The following is a 21,989-nucleotide window of genomic DNA, read 5'->3' on the forward strand; positions in this document are numbered from 1 at the left end:
CTCAGAAGTTGCTCCTGGCTTCTTGGGGGGCCATATGGGACACCGGGGGATCGAACCGCGGTCCGTCCTAGGCTAGCGCAGGCAAGGCAGGCACCTTACCTCCAGCGCCACCGCCCGGCCCCAGATTCTCATTTCTATACCGTAAAAGAAAAATATTTGTGGTATATATTATATAACCTTATGACTGTTTTTTGTAGAACTGAGGATAAATTTTTGTGGTTCTTATTTTTTGTTTTGTTTTGTTGTATAAGCTAATGACTTGGATCTGCTTGGCTTCTTAAAATATTTTGTGGTAGACTTAGAATGTTAATATTTAAAGAAAAGATAATTTTGTCCTATTTTTTAAAGCTTTTGACAGTGTGTTTGCAAAGCAATATAACTATTTTTTTTTTTAGTTCTAAGAGAATATATTTAAACTTTATTTAGAGCATTCTGTCTAGATATGATTCAGTATCATATTTCTCAGACTAGGTAAAGTACAATAGCTGCCTTAATAGAAATAAATCAAAGTTTCTAGTTCCTAGTAACATATGAATTACAAGAAAAAGATGGGATTTAACTGGAAATGTTTAGTTTTTCAAAGTTTTTAGAATGTCTGCCTTTAATGCTTTAGGGATTCAGTAACTGCCAGAAAACACAAACATTTGAAAGTTTCTTGGATTTATCCTTTCATTTCATTAGTAATGGAAATAATGCTTCTTAGAGTTGGGTATTTTTGTAAAGAAGTATTTTTTTACTGGCTCTCTGGTATTTAAAAAAAAAGAATTTTGTAATTGTGTTTAAATGCTTCACATTACTTTGATCTAAACCTACAGATTCAGTCTTTTTACTTATAAGATTTTTGAACGTCCCTTGCTTAAAACATAAAATTCACATCAATATTAAGAAATATTTAAGCTTTTTTAGACATTGTTTAAACTTATTGTAAGTATGTATATGCTTTATCTTTCATGTTGCATTGATAGTGGTTAGAAGTATGGCCCTATGGGTAATCTTTTTAAGCAAATAAAACTGTTGGGATGCTTTCCCAGTGCGATGGGATTGCCTTCCAAACGTATCTCTTCGATGCGGTCCCGGATGTAATGAGTGTCATTAGCCTTGCAGAATGTATCATCAGTAATTGAAGTTATGTCATTAAACTGGAAAATAAAGAGAAAAATTGTTTAGAAATCTGAAGTTTCCCTTTGTATGTTATGTTTTAGTATCTTACAGAATATTTTATCCTAAAACTAACATTCTTTTTATTTATTTATTTTTTGGGTTTTTTTTTGGGGGGGCCACACCTGTTTGATGCTCAGGGGTTACTCCTGGCTAAGCACTCAGAAATTGCCCCTGGCTTGGGGGGACGATATGAGACGCCTGGGGATCAAACCACGGTCCTTCCTTGGCTAGCGCTTGCAAGGCAGACACCTTATCTCTAGCGCCACCTCGCCGGCCCCAAACTAACATTCTAATATTGTATATAATGTGCATCATGGTTATCAAATCTTTTTTATCCATTCTGAACCCCTTTTAAATCTAGTGTTACTTGAAAGAATAGGGCATTTCTGTTGTTACTCAGAATAAGTAATATAGTAGAAAATTCTGAGTATAAACATGATATTTTAGAAAAAAAAATTTTGGTGGGGTGGTCACACCTGGCTGCGTTCAGGGGTTCCTCCTGGCTCTATGCTCAGAAGTCGCTCCTGGCATGCTCAGGGGACCATATGGGATGTCGGGATTTGAACCACCGACCTCCTGCATGCAAGGCAAATGCTTTACCTCCATGCTATCTCTCCGGACCCCTAGAAAAAAAATTTTACCTAGAAAATATGTTATTTTATTCTAACTTTTTGGTTTTGGGGTCACATCTAGTGATGCTCAAGGGTTACTACTTTTTGTTTGGTTTTTTGTTTTTGGGCTAACCCAGTGAGGCTCAAGGGTTACTCCTGGCTATGCACTCAGAAATCGCTTCTGGGGGGACCATATGGGACGTCGGGAGATTGAACCACAGTCCGTCTTCGGCTAGTGTGGGCAAGGCGGACGCTTTACCACTTGCGCCTCTTCTCCGGCTCTGGGTTACTACTTCTGACTCTATACTCAGAAATTATTTCTGGTGGGGTTAGGGGGAGCATATTGGATGCTGGGGATTGAACCTGGGCCAGCTGGATGTAAAACAAATAACCTTGCTTCTGTATTATCACTCTGGCTCCAAGAAAAAGCAAACTATTTTAGAGTCTACTCAAAAAGTCACAGCCCTCCTTTAAATTTTCCATAAATAAGTAAAAAATTGCTTGAGCATTCTTGTGATGTCAAAAGACCAATTTTCGGGGCCAGAGAGATACAACAGTGGCAAAGTGTTTGCTTTGCATGCTGCCAACCCAGGAGATGGTGATTCAATTCCTGGCAACCCACATGGTCCTCCAAGCTTGCCAGGGGTGAATTTCTGAGTGCAGAGCCAGGAGTAACCCTTGAGTGCCATCAGGTGTAACTCAAAAAACAAAAAAACAAAATTTTTTTCATTTTAGTTTTTTTCTTGTCATCCTTGCACAGGGGCCATGCTAATTTTTTCTGTATAGTTCCAATTTTAGTATATGTGCTGCCTAAGCAAGCACATTTTAGTTTGTTTTTATTCCCTCTTTTTATATTGATATTGGACCATAACATTAGCTTATAAATCTCTTAAAGCATAGGGCCAGGGGGCCAGAGTGATGGCACAGCAGTAGTGTGTTTGCCTTGCACACGGCTGACCCAGGACAGACCGAGGTTCCATCCCTGGGTGTCCCATATGGTCCTCCTTGCCAGGAGCTATTTCTGAGCACATAGCCAGGAGTGACCCCTGAGCGTCACCAGATATGGCCCAAAAACAAACAAACAAACAAAATCTCTTAAAGCAAGTATTTAATGCTGTTTGGAGAATGAACTATCAACCAAACTTTTACTGCATTATTATCATTATTATTATTATTATTATTATTATTATTATTATTATTATTATTATTATTATTATTAGGTTTTGGTCACACCCGGCAGCGCTCAGGGGTTACTCCTGGCTCTACGCTTTAGAAATCGCCAGCGCCTGATCTCGTCTGATCTCGGAAGCTAAGCAAGGCCGGGCCTGGTTAGTAGTTGGATGGGAGACTGCCTGGGAATACTAGGTTCTGTAGGCTTAAAAAAAAAAGGAAATTGCTCCTGGCAGGCTCGGGGAATAATATGGGATGCTGGGATTCGAACCACTGTCCTGCATGCAAGGCAAACACCCTACCTCCATGCTATCTCTTCGGCCCCTCTGCTGCATTATTTCAAGTCTACATTGTCAGATTAACAAGAGGCCCTGAGATAAATGAGGCTGCATATGCCTCATTCCTGGTGCTGCTTATGCTCTTGGCAGAGTCTAGACCTCTGGCATAAGAATGCACTGTGTTAGTTTGATCTTTTGATTGGCCTTTGCGATTAACCTACCCTGGAGACCTAACTTAATTTCACATCTGAATAAGTGGGTTCTCTAATGTGCCATCAGATGGACTCACAGGCTCTCACATCAGAAGGTAGGGACCAGGGTGGGAATGTGTTGGTGAGCAGGGAGAAACCTGTGAACAGTGTTGAGGAGACATTTGCACTAAGGTGGTAATCATGTAGCATTGTATGCCTAAAGCACATTGCGAACCATCCTTTCTATAATTAAAGAGAAAAACATAAGATTAACCCATAGATAATTCAGAGATGTTTGTTTATTTGTCTTGGCCACACCTAACAATGCTCTGGGTAGGGGGATTACTCTTGGCTATGCACTCAAGAATTAAGTGGAACTTGGGGGACAATATGGGATGCTGGGGATGGAACCTGGGTTGCCTGTGTACAAGAGAAGACCCTCCCCATTGTAGTCTAGCTTCAGCCCTGACCCATAGATAATTTAAATGAAAGTTACTGTGGACAGAGACTCATACCTGAAGATGAATCACACGTAGACTTTCTGGTAAACCAGGAGGCACAGATTCAAGGGCATTATGGTCCAAGTAGAGGTATGAGAGGTTATTCAGTTTCTGTAAGGAAAAGAAAGTTTTGCTTGAGATCTGTTGAGGTCAGTGCATATTTTCCTCACAGGATTAAAGCAAATTTATATATATATATGTGTACGAATGTATATATAGATTTTTTGGGGTGTGCTTGAAGGAGGGGTTAACAAACATGACAATGCTCAGGAGTAACTCCTGGCACTGCACTAAGGAATTAACTCCTGATGGTGTTCAAGAACCATATGGAAGTTCTGGGGATTAAACCCAAGTTGGCCCATGCAAGATAAGCATGCTACCTAAACTGTACTATCTCTCCAGCTCATATATATCCATATATATATATGAATATATATAACCCATATATATTTATATACCATATATATTTTCTATACATATTTATATAACACATATATGCCTGTAAAGGCATTTAACAAATAGTATATTTGGTTTGTTAGGAAAAGCATTGAGCTCTACTAACCCATATTTTTGCTGTAGTTTTCTGGGCCACACTGGCAATTCTCAGGGATTACTTCTAGGTATGCACTCAGGAATCACTCCTGGTGGTCCTTGGGGGACAATATCGGATGCTAGGGATTGAACCCGGGGCATAGTACAGTACCCACTGTACTATTACTCTGGCCTGCTAATACACATTTCTGTCAGTGCATCTGCCTCAGCTCTATGTCAATTTCTGGGATTGTTTTCAATTTATTCTGGAAGAGATAGGAGGTCGGTCTAAATGCTGCGTTGAATTTGGACTCATAAATGCCATCACATCTGTTGAACCCCCAAAACATCCTGTCAGCTCCTCTATCAGTTTCTTGCAAGATGAGTACTCCTAAAAGATGTGCATGTTAATTAGGAAGATGCCTCCTAAAGCAATTTCTTAACTATTGGGCTTCTCTTGGGCCGTAGTGGTGGTGCAGTGGTAGGGCCTTGGATGTGGCTGACCTACGATGGACTGCAGTTCAGTCCCCGGGCATCCCATATGGTCCCCCAAGCAAGGAGTGATTTCTGAGTGCATAGCCAGAGTAACCCCTGAGCATCACTGGGTGTTGCCCAAAGAGCAAAACTAAAAAAGAACATTAATTAGGGCTTCTCCCTATGATGAACTACTTAATAGAATTGTCTACAAAGCAGCTGAGTTTTTGCTTGTGTTAATTTGTAAAGGATCCCTTCTAAATAGTGCATGTATCACAATCAAAGCTTTAAAATATTCCTTTTGTAAAATGTTGTTTAATATATGTTGGTGTTTTTGTTTGTTTTATTTTGTTTTGGAGCCACACCCAGGAACACTCAGGTGTTACTCCTGGCAAGCTTGGGGAAAGCTGGGGATCAAACTTGGATCAGCTGCATGCAAGGCACATGCCCTACCTCCTGCGTTATTGCTCCCGCCCCAACCATCAGTTGGATTTTAATATGTTAGTTATTCAAAGGAGAACCAACTTCATATATTTATCTTCAAATTGCAGAGTTTGGAGATTATTTCAAATATATCCAGCTTTTATTTATTTGCTGAAGTGGTGGGGGGAAATGGCCTTACCTAATGGTGCTCAGGGATTACTCAGACATCATTGCCTATGATTAAGCCTTCGTTGGTTGCTTATGTGCAAGATAAGTGTTATACTTATTGTATTATCTCTCTAGCCCCTTGAATCCAATTTTTTTTGTTTGTTTTGGGCCATATTCGGTGACGCTCAATGGTTACTCCTGGCTACATGCTCAGAAACCGCTACTGGGTTTGGGGGACCATATGGGAAGCCAGGGATCCAACGGAAGTCCGTCCTAGATTAGCATGTGCAAGGCAAACTCCATACTGCTGTGCTATTGCTCTGGCCCTTGAATCTAGTTCTTAAATGTCATTCTAGAGTCCCTTAACTTGCTGTAAAGTAAAACACATCATTTAACGTTCAGATCTTAAAATTGTTGTATTTGTAATTATTGATATTATAAGGAAAGAAACATTAAAACATTCCATTTTGAAGTTTTGTACAATCCTGGTGCCAGAAGGATGTAAACCAAATGTGTATAATTAACTAATAGAAGAGAATGATGACTCCATGTGGCCCTGTGAAACAGGATTAAAGGGGATGTCTGTGAGGTACAGGCATAAAACAGACTGAATGAGCATAATAACATGACTGCTTATGCAGTACCTAATTTATTTGTTAAATTAAAATGGCTCTGTTTGTTTATTTATTGGTTTTAAGCCAAACTTGGCAACGTTCAGGGGTTACTTGTGGCTCTGAGCTCAGAAATTACTGCTGGCAAGCTCATGGGATCATTAGGAATGCTGGGTTCAAACCCAGGTCTGCCATGTGCAAGACAAATGCCCTAACTTTGTGTTATCATTCTGGCCCCTTACATTGTTTTTTTTATTTTTGGTTTTGAGCCAGGTCCAGTGAGACTCAGGGGTTACTCCTGGCTATGTGCTCCGAAATCGCTCCTGGCTCGGGGGACCATATGGGATGATTGGGATCTAACTAAGGTCTGTCTGGGTCAGCCACATGCAAGGCAAATACCCTACTGCTGTGCTATCACTCTGCCTCCCCCTTACATTTTATTTAAAGCATGAAATTCTAGACCAGAAGTTATCATTTTGGTGAGAAAGGGTGGAGTATTAGTGATCAGTACCTGGCTTTTATACATTTGAAGCATACTCTCTGTACAGACAAATATACACCCCTCTCTGTACACAGGGATTTGCACCAGTCCATACATAAGAATATTTACCACAGAGCTATAGTACCAGCACCCCCTCTTTGATCACATTAACATTAGCTGCATACAACTGATACTCTATTTAGAAATCCTACCTTGAAATACTTACTTTGAATGTATTTGCTTTTATTCCTTTACTTTGGATTCTGTTGGACTTTGCATTAAATAAAGTAAGCTTTGGAGGAAGAACTGGAATTTTCAATAGTTCATTGTCAGCTAGTGTCAGTTCTTCTAGCAGAGCAAGTTGTGAGAAAGTATTGTCTTCTATATCTTCAATCATATTTCCCGTAAAATCTATTCTTCTTAAATTAGCTTGAAGGCAGAGTATATAAGCAATTTGAATTTAAATTCTCATTTGTGTGAATTGCAGAAAAAGCACTTATTTAACAGGTCATTCAAGTACCTTTTATTTTTGGTGCCTATGAGTGCCTATAATTAATGATTTGATTAGCTTTACTGGATAAATATTGAGCTTTCACTCTGTTTGAGAGTGATGGCCTTTTCAAACATTTGAAAGGGAACTTAAAGTTGCTAGGCCTTCTATCCTCTCCTGTTTAAATTTTCATGATACCCAGACAGTTTAAAAGAAATTCTTGTACAAAAAAAAGCATTATATTCAATTGAATAGACAGGTAAATATTTCTAGGTTTTTCAGCAACAGCTTGCATTGTGATTATGGATGTGTTCTTGTAATCACTTTATGATGTGTACATTCCTATGTGTGTGTCTGCATGATGCATCATCATCCTAGATAACTAATTATCATAAAGTGGATCTAACTTATGATTAGGAAGTAGTTACTTCTCGGAGTAGTTTTATGTATATGTAAAGTCACCACAAACATTGACTTAGTGAATATTAGAAGAATAAGTGATCTTGAAGAAATCACAGGGTTACACATTTCTTATCAACCATAATCTCATGTATATTTCTTTTCATTAAAAATTTTGTGGGTCAGGGGGCCGGAGAGATAGCACAGCATTAGGGCATTTGCCTTGCATGCAGAAGGATGGTGGTTCGAATCCCGGCATCCCATATAGTCCCTTGAGACTGCCGGGGACTATTTCTGAGTGTAGAGCCAGGAGTAGTCCCTGAGCACTGCCGGGTGTGACCCAAAAAACAACAACAACAAAAATTTGTGGGTCATACTGATAGCACAGTGGGTAGAGCATTTGCCTTGCACAGAGCAATCCTGAGACATACCTGGGCTCAATAACCCTGACATCCTATATGGTTTCCCAGCCTGCCAGAAGCGATTTTTCTGTTTGTTTGTTTTGTTTTCGGGCCATATCCCACAGTGCTCAGGAGTTACTCCTGGCTCTGTGCTCAGAAAGCGCTCCTAGTAGCCTTGGGGGACCATATGGGATGCCAGGAATCAAACCCAGGTTGGTGCGTGGTTGCCACATGCAAGGCATATGCCCTATCACTGTACTATCTCCCTGGCCCCACCAGGAGCAATTTCTGAGCACAGAAAGTCAGGAGTAACCCCTGAGTGCTGCTGGTGTGACCCAAAAACAAAACAAAAAAAAAGGGAAAAATGAAGTCATGAAATTTGCTTATACATGGATGGATATGAGAAGTATTCTGAGTGAAATAAGAAGAGGGAGAGAGAGAGACATGGAATAATCTCACTCTTGTGTGATATAAGAGAAAAAAAGATAGTATGATAATAAAATCCATAGACAAGAGAGATGAGGAGAACCAGACTAGAGTAGGAAGCTGGCCATAAGTAGTGGAGAAGTACAGTTAGGGTAGAGAAGAGACCACTAGATAATGATAGCTGGAACTGAGCACACTGAGCAAGAGCTGCGTGCTGAACAGTAATAAAGTGATAGGCACGGTATTTCTTCATTAACAACAGTGCAAACCACAATGTATATAAGGAAAAAGAAGGGGAGAGAGAGAGAGAGAGAGAGAGAGAGAGAGAGAGAGAGAGAGAGAGAGAGAGAGAGAGAGAGAGAGAGAATGGAAGGGGAGGGTGGGAGAGAAACTGGGGATATTGGTGGTGGGAAATGTTCATGGGTAAAGGGTAGTGTATATTGTTTTTGTTTGTTTGTTTGGTTTTTGGGCCACACCTGGTGAAGCTCAGGGGTTACTCGTGGCTATGAGCTCAGAAGTTGCTCCTGGCTTGGGGGACCATATGGGACGCCAGGCGATCGAATCACGGTCAGTCCTAGGCTAGTGCGGGCAAAGGCAGAGACGCCTTTCTGCTTGTGCTACCACTCTGGTCCCAAGGGTAGTGTATATTGTAAAACTGAAGCTCATCACTGAAACTTACTGTGAAACTTTGCAACCACAGTGTTTAAATAAAAGGAACAAAAATTTTTGTGCTAGGGCCAGAGTGATAGCACAGCAAACTTGATCTCTGACATTCCATATGGTTTCCTGAGCCTGTCAGGAATAATTTCTGAGCACAGAGCCAAGAGTAAACCCAGAGTTGCCATTAGGTGAGTCCCCAAAACAACAATAATAATTTGTGCTTCTCAAATTCTTTTCTATTTGTGTTTTTGGGTTTTTATAGAGTGCCGGGGATTGAACCCAGGTTGGTCATGTGCAAGGCAAGTGCCCTACCTACTATTTCTTTGGCCCTTACAAATTTATTTTTATAAGGCTTTTGCTTTCATAGCCATTATTACTGTAGTTTATATTCAAGTGAAAATTACCTATACTTTGTTGGGTTTTTTGGGGGTTTTTTTGTTCTTGGTGTGTGTTACTGGATCTCAAACCCAGGTCTTCACACATATACAAGTGTTGTATTGCTGATCTACATTCTCATCTTTGAATATGTGTGTTTTCTCTCTAAGACACGTCAGTACCTTCTTGCACTTAGAAACTTCAACACTATGTTGAAGCAGAGTAAAAATAGTACAAGAAATTCAAGGATCAGAATATGGAAAATGTGTTGATAACTAGACTGGAAGGTCATTTGTTTTTATTTGATTTATTTATTGATTGATTTTGGTTTTTGGATCACACCCGGTAGTGCTTAGGGGTTACTCCTAATTCTAAGCTCAGAAATTGTTCCTGGCAGGCTTGGGGTTCCATATGTGATGCCAGGATTCGAACCACTTTCCTGCATGCAAGGCAAATGCCCTACCTCCATGCTATCTCTCTGGCCCCTTTATTATTTTATTTTAATTTTTTTTATTGAGATCATTGTGAGGACACTTGTTTTTATATAAAAGCTGAAGTAAAAGGCAGAATGTCACTGTTCCACCTCAGCTGACAATGAAAATTTTTGGCCATTGTACATTTCAGAATATGTTTGAAAGTGCTGTGAGTATTTGGGAGTCACAAATAAATTTTCACAAACAGAATTTTGAAAAGTTGGAAATTAATACTAGAAACAACTATTTTAGTCAATTGGGCATTAACAGTGCCCAAACATGAATCCAGTTGGAGTGAAATTTGTGAAGATTGTTTGGTATAAATATCTTCAGAAGCACTTAATTGCATAGGAATCTAGAGATTTTATAAGATAGTGATCTCAAGACTGAGGCTTGGCACTTGAGAAAGAAATTTTAATGTACTTTTGCTTCACTCTTCTGGCAAACTTTTGTACATTGACAGGAAATCCAATACCATAGATTGTTGATGGTCTCGAAGGAATTAATAACTCTGTTCTTAACAAATTCATATTCAACTCATCTGAGAAATTTACTGATGATGTTCACTGACACTGCCTGGACCTTCCAAGCATCGGGGCCTGTTATAAGTATTTTAAAAATACTTTCTAAAGGGGCCGGAGAGATAGCATGGAGGTAAGGTGTTTGCCTTTCATGCAGGAGGTCATCGGTTCGAATCCCGGCGTCCCATATGGTCCCCCGTGCCTGCCAGGAGCAATTTCTGAGCCTGGAGCCAGGAATAACCCCTGAGCACTGCCGGGTGTGACCCAAAAACCACACACACATAAAAAAATACTTTCTAAGATAGTTTAACATGTTGCCACATTTATGAATCCTGTTATATGGTCAGTAGGTCAGCCACAAGGGAAGTTCAAAGGTGGAGTTTTCTTGATACTGGTGATTGACATGAGGTAGCAGCACTGCAAGTGTAAGTACAATAGTATCAGTGCTATTGTGATCTCTGATATCTCAATAAAAACAATTTTAGGGGAAAATAGACCTATGAGGCAGAGTGAAGAAAAGCAATTTCTGTGTTGTATAATGAAGAGAGAAAAATGAAGCATTGTGGTTGGATCAGCATCCTACCAATTGTATTGCACTTTTGATTGGTTGCTTCCAATGGTCCTAACATTTCAGGGCTGGGAAGACCTTATTTGTGTGCATGTTAGGATGTCAACATAAGATACCAAAATGACCAGTACAGAAAAGTGACAGGAGAATAAAAAAAAAGTGAATAAAAAAGTGATTCACCAATAAATTCTTGGATTTTTTTTTCTTGGTTTTTGGGTCACACCCAGTGACACTCGGATTATTTCTGGCTGTGCGTTCAGAAATCTCTCCTGGCTTGAGGAACCATTGAGGGGGGTCAAACTACTGAGTGTCCTAGGTCAGCGAGTGCAAGGCAAACACCCTACTGCTTGTGTTACTGCTCTGGCCCCGGCTCTTGGATATTTGTGAAATTAATGGACAATAAATATTTCAGCAGTGACCATACTAGAAATGATATGGCATCAGGACTTAGAAACATGTTAGTTACAAACTAACATAGATTAATATTATGATTTAAAATTTACTTACGTATATTTGCAAAATCTTTGGCAGTCAGTTTTTTTATTTTGTTGAACCGTGCATATAGATAGGCTGATTTCTTTGGCAAGGGTGGTACAGTTTCAATATCAGTTTCTTCACAGTAAACAGAAGTACTTAAACAAACACATAACAGGCATGTTGGCATTTCTAAATTGGGAAATAAAATAAAATTATATATATTTTCTTCTAATAGATTGAAGTGATATGACAATACTGTTATAGTTTCCTTTGTACATAATGTAAACACCACACCTATTACCAGTTTACCCACCTTCTTTCCTAAAATCCTCAATGCCCCTCCCTTGCAAACATTCTCCACAAGCCCAAACACAGTTCTCTGGCTCAATTCTTCCACAATGTTGCCTTTGGCTCTTTGTTGCTCTATTGCTATGTATCTTTAAGTCACACATCTGAGAGGTCATTCTGTATCTGACCCTTTGTTTCCTAATTTTTTTCAGCATAATACCTTCTAGTTCCATCCATTACAGAGCAAATTGTTTGGTACAAAGTCAAATTATAAATGATAGTTGAAAAGTATGTGGCCTCCAGATTGCAGCGGTGCTCATTTTGGTCCTAATGGCCCCCCAGCACTGCTGTCCCAAGTAACAGCCTAATACTGTATTCTAGACCTGAGCATTCAACCAGTGTTGAATGCTGCATGCCACCAGGATTGATCTTCCAAAAACATCTGACTTGTAGTGCTAAGATTATTGTGCCTTAATACCAATTTAAAAATGCATTTTATAGACTGTTAGTTGATAGCATGATAGATATCATACTGTTTCTTTTTTTTTTTTTTTTGATTTTTGGGCCACACCTGGTAACGCTCAGGGGTTACTCCTGGCTATGCGCTCAGAAGTTGCTCCTGGCTTGGGGGACCATATGGGACACCGGGGGATCGAACCGCGGTCCGTCCAAGGCTAGCACAGGCAAGGCAGGCACCTTACCTTTAGCGCCACCGCCCGGCCCCTCATACTGTTTCTTATAGGTAGTGACTATATATTTTTAATTTACATTATACATTTAATATAATTAAATTATAAAGTATTATAATTATATTATAACTGTTGATTTGCCAGAATTTTATTTTAGATTCTGTATTGTACAGTTACTTTATTTTATTTTTGTTTTTTTGTATCACACCCGGCAGCACTCGGGTTACTCCTGGCTCTACACTCAAGACATCGCTCCTGGCAGGCTTGGGGGATATATGGAATGACATAATTCTGCATCAAGCCAAATGCCCTATCTCCATGCTATCTCTCCCTGTACAGTATTTTATTATCTTGTTCTTAAAGTGCTAACTTTATTTTTTGTTTGTTTTTTTGGGCCACACACGGTGATGCTCAGGGGTTATTCCTGGCTATGCATTCAGAAATCGCTCCTAGTTTGGGGGACCATTTGGGAAACCGGGGATCTAACCCAGGTTCGTCCTCGGTCATCCGTGTCTAAGGCAAATGCCCTACTGCTCTGCTATTGCTCTGGCTCCTAAAAGTGATAATTTAATTGCTGAATTGGTGAATAATTACATTTCTTATTTGAATGGCAAAATATTCAGAAAGCTGGACCTAACATTAAAACAAGCTTATGGGGCCGGTGAGGTGGCGCTAGAGGTAAGGTGTCTGCCTTGCAAGTGCTAGCCAAGGAAGGTCCATGGTTCGACCCCCCCCACCACCCCCCCCCCCCGGCGTCCCATATGGTTCCCCCAAGCCAGGGGCAATTTCTGAGCACTTAGCCAGGAGTAATCCCTGAGCATCAAACAGGTGTGGCCCGAAAAACCAAAAAAAAAAAACAAAACAAATAAATAAATAAAGTAAAATAAAAAAAACCAAGCTTATTTATCATTTGGTGCATGTGCCACACATTGCAGTTAGTTACTGAACTAACCCTGGGTTGCTCCTGGCTATGCACTCAGAAATTACTCCTGGCTTGAGGGACCATATGGAATGCCAGGGATTGAACCAAGGTCTGTCCTGGATTGACCACGTGTAAGGCAAACATTCTACCGCTGTGCTATTGTTCCAGCCCTACATCTGTCCATGTTTTTTGTTTATTTATTTTGTTTCTGGCCACACCTGGCAGTGCTCACGGGTTACTCCAGGCTTTGAGCTCAGAAATCACTTCTGGCAGGCTCGGGGGACCATCTGGGATTCCCAGGATTGAACCTGGGTTGGTCATGTGCAAAGCAAATGCCCGTCCCACTGTGCTATCACTCCATCCCCATCTGTGATATTATCTGTGATATTCTATGATATTATCTGGTCTGTTGGTTTAAGAAGTGTCGTGCATGTTTCTCATTCTGTCAAGTTACTTTTTCTCTTCTTTTTTTTTTAATTTGCCTTGTACTGAATACTAATTTTTTCCCTTGCAGAGTACTAAGTATTTAGGTTTCTGGTTTGCCATCAACTTTTCATACTCTAGTTCAGGAGTCCTCAAACTTTTTAAACAGGGGGCCAGTTCACTGTCCCTTAGACCATTGGAGGGTCTGACTATAGTAAAAACAAAACTTATGAACGAATTCTTATGCACACTGCATCTATCTTATTTTGCAATGAAGAAACAAAACAGATACAAATACAATATGTGGCCCGTGGGCCATAATTTGAGGACCACTGCTTATATCATCTACTGATGAGTCTCAGGAATCACTACTGACAAGGCTCAGGAGACTATATAAGGGTTGAATCAGAATTGGCCACATGTAAAGTAAACACCTTGCCTACTGTACTATCTGTCGAGTACCAACAGATGTATTTTCTTACTTGTTGAGTTCTATCTTTAGAGTAAATTCCTGGAATTTGATGGCTATTTCACAAAATAAATACATATTTGGCTTTGTTATATACTGACAAATATTTATTAAACAGTGTTGTAATGTGGTAGAGAGATGATACAGGTTATAGGCCATGCACCTTGCATGCAGCTAACTCTGGCTCAAATCCCTGGTACTACATAGGATTCTCCAGTCACTGTCAGATGTCACTCCTGAGCACTATAGGATATAATCCACTCCCTCCCTCAAAAGACATACCAATTTGCATTTCAACCAGCAGTGTATGTGAATATCTAAAAACTACAGCCTTGCTGTAAGAAATCTGTAAGGATATACCACTCTTAAATTTTGTTAGAGACAATGAAATTATTGGGGAGGAGTGCAGTTATGATAGAGAAGGGACCATTATGACAATAATAGTTGGAAATGATCACTCTGAACAAGAATGGGAGCTAAAAGGAAGTAAAATAATGTGCATGATACCTTTTCAGTAATAGCATTGCAAACTACCATGCCTAAAATGAAATAAAAAAGAGAAGAAAAAGGGCCGGGAAGGTGGCGCTGGAGATAAGGTGTCTGCCTTGTAAGCGCTACCAAGGAACGGACCGCGGTTCGATCCCCCGGCGTCCCATATGGTCCCCCCAAGCCAGGGGCGATTTCTGAGCACATAGCCAGGAGTAACCCCTGAGCGTCAAACGGGTGTGGCCCAAAAACCAAAAAAAAAAAAAAAAAAAAAAAAAAGAGAAGAAAAGTATTTGCCATAGCGGCAGTTGGTTTTCCTGTTATTGTCTCTAGATTTTTTTTTTGTTTGTTTGCTTTGTTTTTGAGTCACACCCAGCAGTCCTCAGGGGTTGCTCCTGACTTTGTGCTCAGAAGGCACTCCTGGCAGGGTCGGGGGACCATATGGGATTTGAACCACCATACTTCTGCATATTGAATTATCCTTTTCAAGAGCAAAGCATGTTTTTCCATTTAAATATATTTTCACTATTTTTCCAATTTCTTTAAAGTTATATTTTGTTTTTTCATTTTAATTTTATTGTAGCAATATATAAATTAGTGGATAATCATTTTTCATGTTGTTATCTGAAATCATGGTTTTTTGTTTTTGTTTTTGTTTTTGGGTCACACCTGGCAGCGCTCAGGGGTTACTCCTGGCTTTATGCTCATAAATCACCCCTGGCAGGCATGGGGGACCATATGGGATGCTGGGGTTTGAACCACCATTGATCCTGGGTCGGCCACTTGCAAGGCAAATGCTGCGCTTTCTTCCGCCGCCCCCTCCCCCCAGTTTACATTTCTTTGTCATAAAGTAGGTCAGTAAATGACATGCTCACTTAATATGCCTATTGGACTATAGCACTAAAGATATAGTCCACTATTGGATTTACTATATTCAAGCAATTTTGGGTTACTATAAGGAATAAAGTTTAATTATATGCTGTTTTTAAAAATAGTAGGTGACACAGTATTCATACTTACCATCTATTTCTATCTTGGGAGGTAATGGAGTACTACTTTCATCCTTTTGTAATTGAAGACTTTTCTCATCAGTGATTGACATAGTTTCTTTTTCCTATTGGAAAATAAAATTTTATTATTAGGTCTGATAAAACCCATGTTTTACTTTGAAACTGAAGGATTATAGACATCTTTCTTCTGATAGTTACAGTTGTGTTTCTTTTATGTACATTTTTGAAGGGCTTGAACCACCCCATTGGTGCTTAGGGACTTCTGACAATTGCTTGAGAGACCATATATTCCGTGTCAGGAATAGAAGTGGGGTTAGCTATATGCAACACGAGTACTTTAACACCTATACTATCTTTCCAGCCTTCCCTTAGAATTTCATATTTAATTCCATTTTATCATTCATTAAATTATAATGAAGGTACCGGGGATGTGGTGCAGTGCCAGAGCGCATCTGCAACCTTGGATTTGTTCCCAACACCACATGGTTCTCCAGGTACCACTAATATGAACCCTAAAGATTAATCAAAGAGTAGCTGCTGGAGCTAGAGAGATAGCACAGTGGTAGGGTGTTTGTTTCGCATGCGGCTGAACCGATAGGGACCCGGATTTATTCCCGGCATCCCATTTGGTCCCCCAGTCTGCCAGGGGCAATTTCTGAGTGCAGAGTTAGGAGTAACCCCTGAGTGCTGCTGGGTGTGGCCCCAAAATCATTCTATTAAATTAAGAAACAAAGAGTAGCTGCTGCCAAGTATAATTCCAAAACTAATTAAATAAATACATTATGTATTTGTTTAACTTATATTCATCCCAGATTATGGCTCCTTGAGTAACAGTATGGAATCAAAAGGGCTAAGTAAAAGAAATAGCCAAACTTGGTGTTTATTAAATGATGAACACATTGAAATTCCAAATAAGAATTAGGGGAAATTTTACTCACTTGGAATAAAGGTTTGTCTGAGAAATCTAAAATGAAGATGCTGCTTTGCTATCATTTTATGCAGTGAAGCTATCTTACTTTATGATTTATTTTTAAATTAATTTTTTGTTTTGAGGTCATACCCAGTGGGGCACAAGGACTGACTCTGTGCTTAGGATTGACCACTGGTTCTGAACTGGTTCAAACCAGGGTCAGCCACATACAAGGCAAGTGCCTTAACATTCGTAACATCTAAATTATTTGTTTATTTATTTATTTTGGTTTGGGGACCACACCCTTTGGTGCTCATAGGCTACTCTGACCCTGAAATTGGGAGACTATGCTCAGTGCCAGATGTTGAAAATGGGTTTGTTGCATGTCAGGCACCCACCATAACCTGTACACTATCTCTCTGGTACTTAGAGGGACTCTTTTAATCCTTTACTATAGTTGTTATCTGAACTGAGTTTCTGATATCAAAGTCTGCCATGGATAGGAATGAAGTTCCAGTCAGTTATACATGGAATCTCTGAGGAGACTCCCCCTCTTTTGGAAGTGACCCTATTTAATTGCCTTCCTTAAGCTTTGACCTTTGATACTTTTTTATTCCAGCCCAGCAAACCTGCTTGAACCTCCCTCTGTTCTTGGAGGTTAGCTCTGGGGAAATTTGGTCTTTTTATTTATACTTTCTCTTTCCCATTCTGGTGGAGCGTATTTTCTGCCATTAGTTCATTATGTGGACTCCCGTCAGAAGAATGTGCTGCTTAGTTTTGATTTTTTTAGGGGGAGCACACCCAGTGATGCTCAGGACTTACTCCTGGCTTGGCACTCAAAAATTACTCTTTGCAGACAATGGAGACCACATGGAATGTTTTGAATCAAAACTGGGTTGGTTGTGTGCAATGCAAACACACTCCTCACTGTACTATCACTCTGGCCTCCTTGGTTCTTATTTCTCCTGATTTACTCTGATCTTTTATTTTCCCACATGTATTCTGGTTGAATATCATCTCCACTTAGGTTTTGTATACCTAATATACATAAATATACATTGATTTCTATTCTATTCAAAAACTTCTGAGTTTCTATGTTTATATAAGAATGATAGACTTCTAAAGCAGTGTAAAGAGAGAAACTAGAATTCATTTTTAATTTTTATCCTTTTAGGAGGGGGTGGTTGGACCACATTAGGTGGCACTCTGGGGTTACTCCTGGCTCTGCACTCAAAAATTGCTCCTGTTAGATTCTGGGGGGGCTACATGGGATGTTGGGGATTGAACCCAGGACTGCCATATGTAAGGCAAATGATGTACTCGCTCTGCCCCCTCATTTTTCTATTTTTAAAAAAGTGAAATACTGAAGCTAGAGTGATAGTACAGGATGGTACATTGGATAGAGCATTTGCCTTATATATTGCCAACCTGGCTTGACCCCTAGTATCCCATACAGTTCCCCTAGCATCGCTAGGAGTGATTCCTGAGTGCAAAGCCAGGTGAGTATTGCCTGGTGTGGCCCAAAAAACAAACTAACAGAAGTACCCTTTTTGTTACTTTTGTTATTATTGTTGTTTATTATTTTGGGCTAGCAGTGCTCAGGGTTTACTCCTGGCTCTATGCTCAGGGATCATTTCTGGCAGTACTTGTGGGACCATATGTGGTGCTAGGGACCATATCTGGATTGACTACATATAAAGCAAATGTCCTCCATGTTGTACTATCTTTATGATCCCTGAAAATACCTTAATGGGTGCCGGAGAGAGAGCACAGCGATAAAGCATTGGCTTTGCAAGCAGCCGATCCAGGACAGATGGCAGTTCGAATCCTGGCATCCCATATGGTCCCCCATGCCTGCTAGGAGCGATTTCTGAGCACAGAGCCAGGAGTAACCCCTGAGCACTGCCAGTGTGATCCAAAAACCAAAACAAAGAAACAACAAAAAAAGAAAATATTCTTAAGTGATAAAATAATACATGTGAGCCAATAATTTTGTGTCATATGGGCCATTTTTTAAAGCTCTGATAGATAACTATCTTTGTGATAATGTTTAGCGAAAATCATACCAATTTGTTGTTTTCATTAGAAGAAACTGAAGTGTTAATATTTGTTGATTTCTACTAAAAAAAATAAAAGAAACACTTAGAAGTGGTCACTGTTTCTGCTGGAGCTCTGACACAGTAAAATGCATGCATTACATGTGAGAAGCCCTGGGTTTGATCTGCAATAGGACAATAAAAATTCTTTTGCCATTTTACTGATGGTAGAAGGCTTTTGAAGCAACCACCATTGTTATATATTCTGCTGCCTTTCTCATGTTGCTGTGGGTTTCTGTGTAGGAAGTATGCAGTAGGCAGATAGGAAATAGATACTTACGTGCTACTTTAACTTTTTTCTCACTGATCATTTCCACTTGTCAAGAAAGCCACAAGGAATTAGTTAGCCCATATAAGTTGGTCCTGAAAGAGGGGGTGTGAAAGCCATCCCTATAGAGTGTTAACAATAAGTAGAATAACATGGCACACACTATTAGGTAGTGTAAATTACTGTGAAATTCTGTAGATACTAACGTAGCCAGTAAACTTTAATATATATATGTGTGTGTGTGTGTGTGTGTGTGTGTTATATGTGTGTGTGTATGTCTGTATTTCCTTTTATTTCTTCAAAAGAAACCTTAAGCTGTCATTCCATCTCTCTTTCTCTTAAAATTTCTCAAAATTTCATTTTGAGGCAATATAAATAATCAAATATAGGGCACTTTGTAATATTGCTATATATATAAATATCACTGTTCAGGGATCTTTTCAAATTTATTTTCCTTAAATTTATTTTTTAGTTTATTATAAATGCTGTTTTGTTGCCATAGATCCTGTTTATTAATTAAGGAAGCATGTATACAGAAAAATATAATGTTAACAATTACTATGAATTATTTGGAATTATTCAAAATGCTGTTTATGTCCCCATATCTTGTCAGATACATTCATTAAAAAACAAAAGCATGAAAAAAATACATGCATTTAATTCAGTAGGCTCCAGTTTTAGAAGTTAAAATTAGAGTAGAAGTATATTACCTTAGAATTTCCTCCATCCACATATTTTTTCTCATACTCTTGGTTAAATAAGGTTTCTTCAAAATTAGCTGTTCCATAGTCATAGATAATGCGTGAGTTTTGCTGAATTGGCGGTGCTGGCATTATTAGAGGCACAAACAGTAATAAGAGACGTATAGATTGCGGCATCTTCATTTTAGCAGAAACCAGCATGACTGAAAGTTACTAAACTAGTGGCCTGCTGACTTGGGCAATACTCTCTTTTTCCCTGGAAATAAAAACACAGACCATCGAAGCAATATTTAAAAGCTTAGAGGACTTTTTGGCAATAGTATCACAATGAGGGCCAGAGAGCATGTATTTAACCCTTCATGGTCTTTAATTAGATGCTAAATATTCTTTTGTATCAGCAAAACACACTGAAAAGAAGTTTGGAAAATGTTTGATATCTTCAAACAAGTCCAAGCGAGACTAGTCATTTCAGCCTTGAAAATGATACCCATATGCAATGAAATCTTAAAATATCTGCAGTATAAATAGTTAAAGACCTACTAAGATTCTGTCTCATGTGCGTTAAAAATATCATATTTCAACTTTGTTATTTTTAAGGACTCTTGATTTATATTGGTGTAGACAGAAACAAATTCCAAGGAAAAATTTAAAACAAACTATAACACTACAAGAAATAGTCTTCTAAATGATATGAAATATGGAAAAAAGTTAAGAATGTAAGTTTTTCTTCATTTTGTGCTTTTTATTGGTGTTACTATTGATAGCATTGTTTTGGAGATTAGTTATAAGAAGTGTAAAATATAGTATTGCAGTAAAATAGAACTTTAAGCAAAGATGGGGGATATAATGTGGATTCTGTGACATACACAGTGGAATTTTTGGGGTTGTGCACATTTTAGACTTTCTGTAGTAAGTCAAAACAGAATGAAGCAGAGTTGCTGACACTGCATTGTAGATAACAGTTTGTCCAAAAAAAGTCAGTGGTTACAAATGAAGAATCATAGGCGTTTGTGAGTTGCAGCATTCTGTTGCTTGCTTTAATATAAAAATTATGCAGTGGTACCCAAAAGTGCTTGTTTAAGAATAAGTTAGCTGTTTAGAAATGGCCTTTACGTTTATTAAGATTGTTAGATGAATCACATCTAAACAAACAACATTTCAAAGAATATGTAAGAAAATAGCCTACCGTTTTAGCTGCTAAGATGCTTTTTGTGGTTTTCCTCAACAGGCGCTCTTGCCTGTGCTTTAGCCCCCAGTGGCAGGGTGAATGAAGAAAGCTGTGGATTGATTTCCAACTGCTGAATAGAATTTCAGGAACCAGCAGCTTTAAAAGCACTTTCCATGTGGTTGAAATCTTTGCCAACATTCTTTCTCTAGGGTGAAAAGTAGTGCATTGTATGAGAATTGGTCTTAAAAAAGTAACAGTGCTGTACTCAGCCTGCCTATACTAATCATGGAAAGCTGTTGTTTTTACATTGTCTATTAAACTGCCAACATTTCAGTGATTGATTTGGAAACTTTACATGTCTAAAAGCATGCTTTTCACGGAAATAGTACATTTGCTTTTGAATGAAATATGACACTAAGTCAAAACACAGCCTATGTATTTATGTGTAAAGTACTTCATGCTCAAGTATGTTTTCCAAATTTTTTTCAATGTAAAGTTTAGTCTTAGCACAAATTATTTAGTAGTTTGATCATTTTTTGACCCATAGATAAAAACCCAAGTTTGAAAATTGCTTCTTAAAAATAAGTTTTGATGCTGAAAAGATAGTAAAGAGCAGTAACGCTTTACCTTGCAAGTGGCCTCTCTGGTTTTAATCTTCAGCACCCTGTCCAGTCCCTTAGCACCCACAAGAGTCACTCCTGAACTGTGAGCCGAGAGAGTACCCCAGACATCACTGAGTGTGGCTCCAAGCCCACCTCCCTGGATAAATTAAATTAATTTGATATCTAATTTGGGAGTTGATGGTAAAGCATTTTCTTGTTTGTTAAGTGCTGGTGTATAAACTTATTTCAATACTGAATTTGATTGTTTAAAAACCTTTCAATTTATTAGAACTTACTTTTAGGTGGGGGTGGATGTGACTTAGTGGTAGAATGCGGGCTCTGCCTGTCTGAGGCTCACTTTCAATGCTGACACTGCAAAAAACAAAGAATAAAAATGAGAATAAATAAATTTGAGGCTGGAGCGATAGCACAGTATGCTAACAAATGCTTCATGTTTAAGGCCTCACTTCATTGCCAGGAACAGCCACTGAACATAGAGCTAGAAGTAGCTTGAGTACATCAGTGTGGCCCCAAACAGAAACAAAAATACAAATAAATTAATTTGGGT

The 21,989-nt window shown here is 39.0% G+C and overlaps 2 protein-coding genes and 1 non-coding gene across 3 annotated transcripts in view; 1 reads left to right on the forward strand and 2 right to left on the reverse strand.

Annotated features, from left to right (window-relative positions):
• The window catches only part of CENPP (centromere protein P), a 250,947-nt gene that overhangs the window by 27,838 nt on the left and 201,120 nt on the right, over window positions 1–21,989 (forward strand). The window lies entirely within an intron of this gene.
• OGN (osteoglycin) lies at window positions 756–21,017 on the reverse strand. Its single transcript, XM_049770121.1, has 7 exons — window positions 20,838–21,017; window positions 19,661–19,828; window positions 15,687–15,780; window positions 11,420–11,578; window positions 6,826–7,028; window positions 3,927–4,022; window positions 756–1,139 (listed from the first exon to the last, which is right to left on the reverse strand). Exons 1-7 carry the CDS (start codon window positions 21,015–21,017, stop codon window positions 969–971), a joined length of 1,071 nt encoding a protein of 356 aa, XP_049626078.1. The 3' UTR covers window positions 756–968.
• LOC126004726 (U6 spliceosomal RNA) lies at window positions 2,488–2,594 on the reverse strand. The gene has a single exon (XR_007493988.1). It is a non-coding gene; the product is annotated as a U6 spliceosomal RNA (small nuclear RNA).

The sequence above is a fragment of the Suncus etruscus genome, chromosome 3 (genome assembly GCF_024139225.1).
Source record: "Suncus etruscus isolate mSunEtr1 chromosome 3, mSunEtr1.pri.cur, whole genome shotgun sequence".
Lineage (NCBI taxonomy): Eukaryota > Metazoa > Chordata > Mammalia > Eulipotyphla > Soricidae > Suncus > Suncus etruscus.

Coding starts and splice junctions, on each gene's coding strand:
- OGN (XM_049770121.1), bottom strand. CDS start 21,017: ATGTTGGCAAAGATTTCAACCACATGGAAAGTGCTTTTAAAGCTGCTG. Junction 19,829..20,837: donor GCATCTTAGCAGCTAAAACG/GTAGGCTATTTT, acceptor GCTAAAATGAAG/ATGCCGCAATCTATACGTCT. Junction 1,140..3,926: donor TACGTGTGATTCATCTTCAG/GTATGAGTCTCT, acceptor TTTATTTTCCAG/TTTAATGACATAACTTCAAT.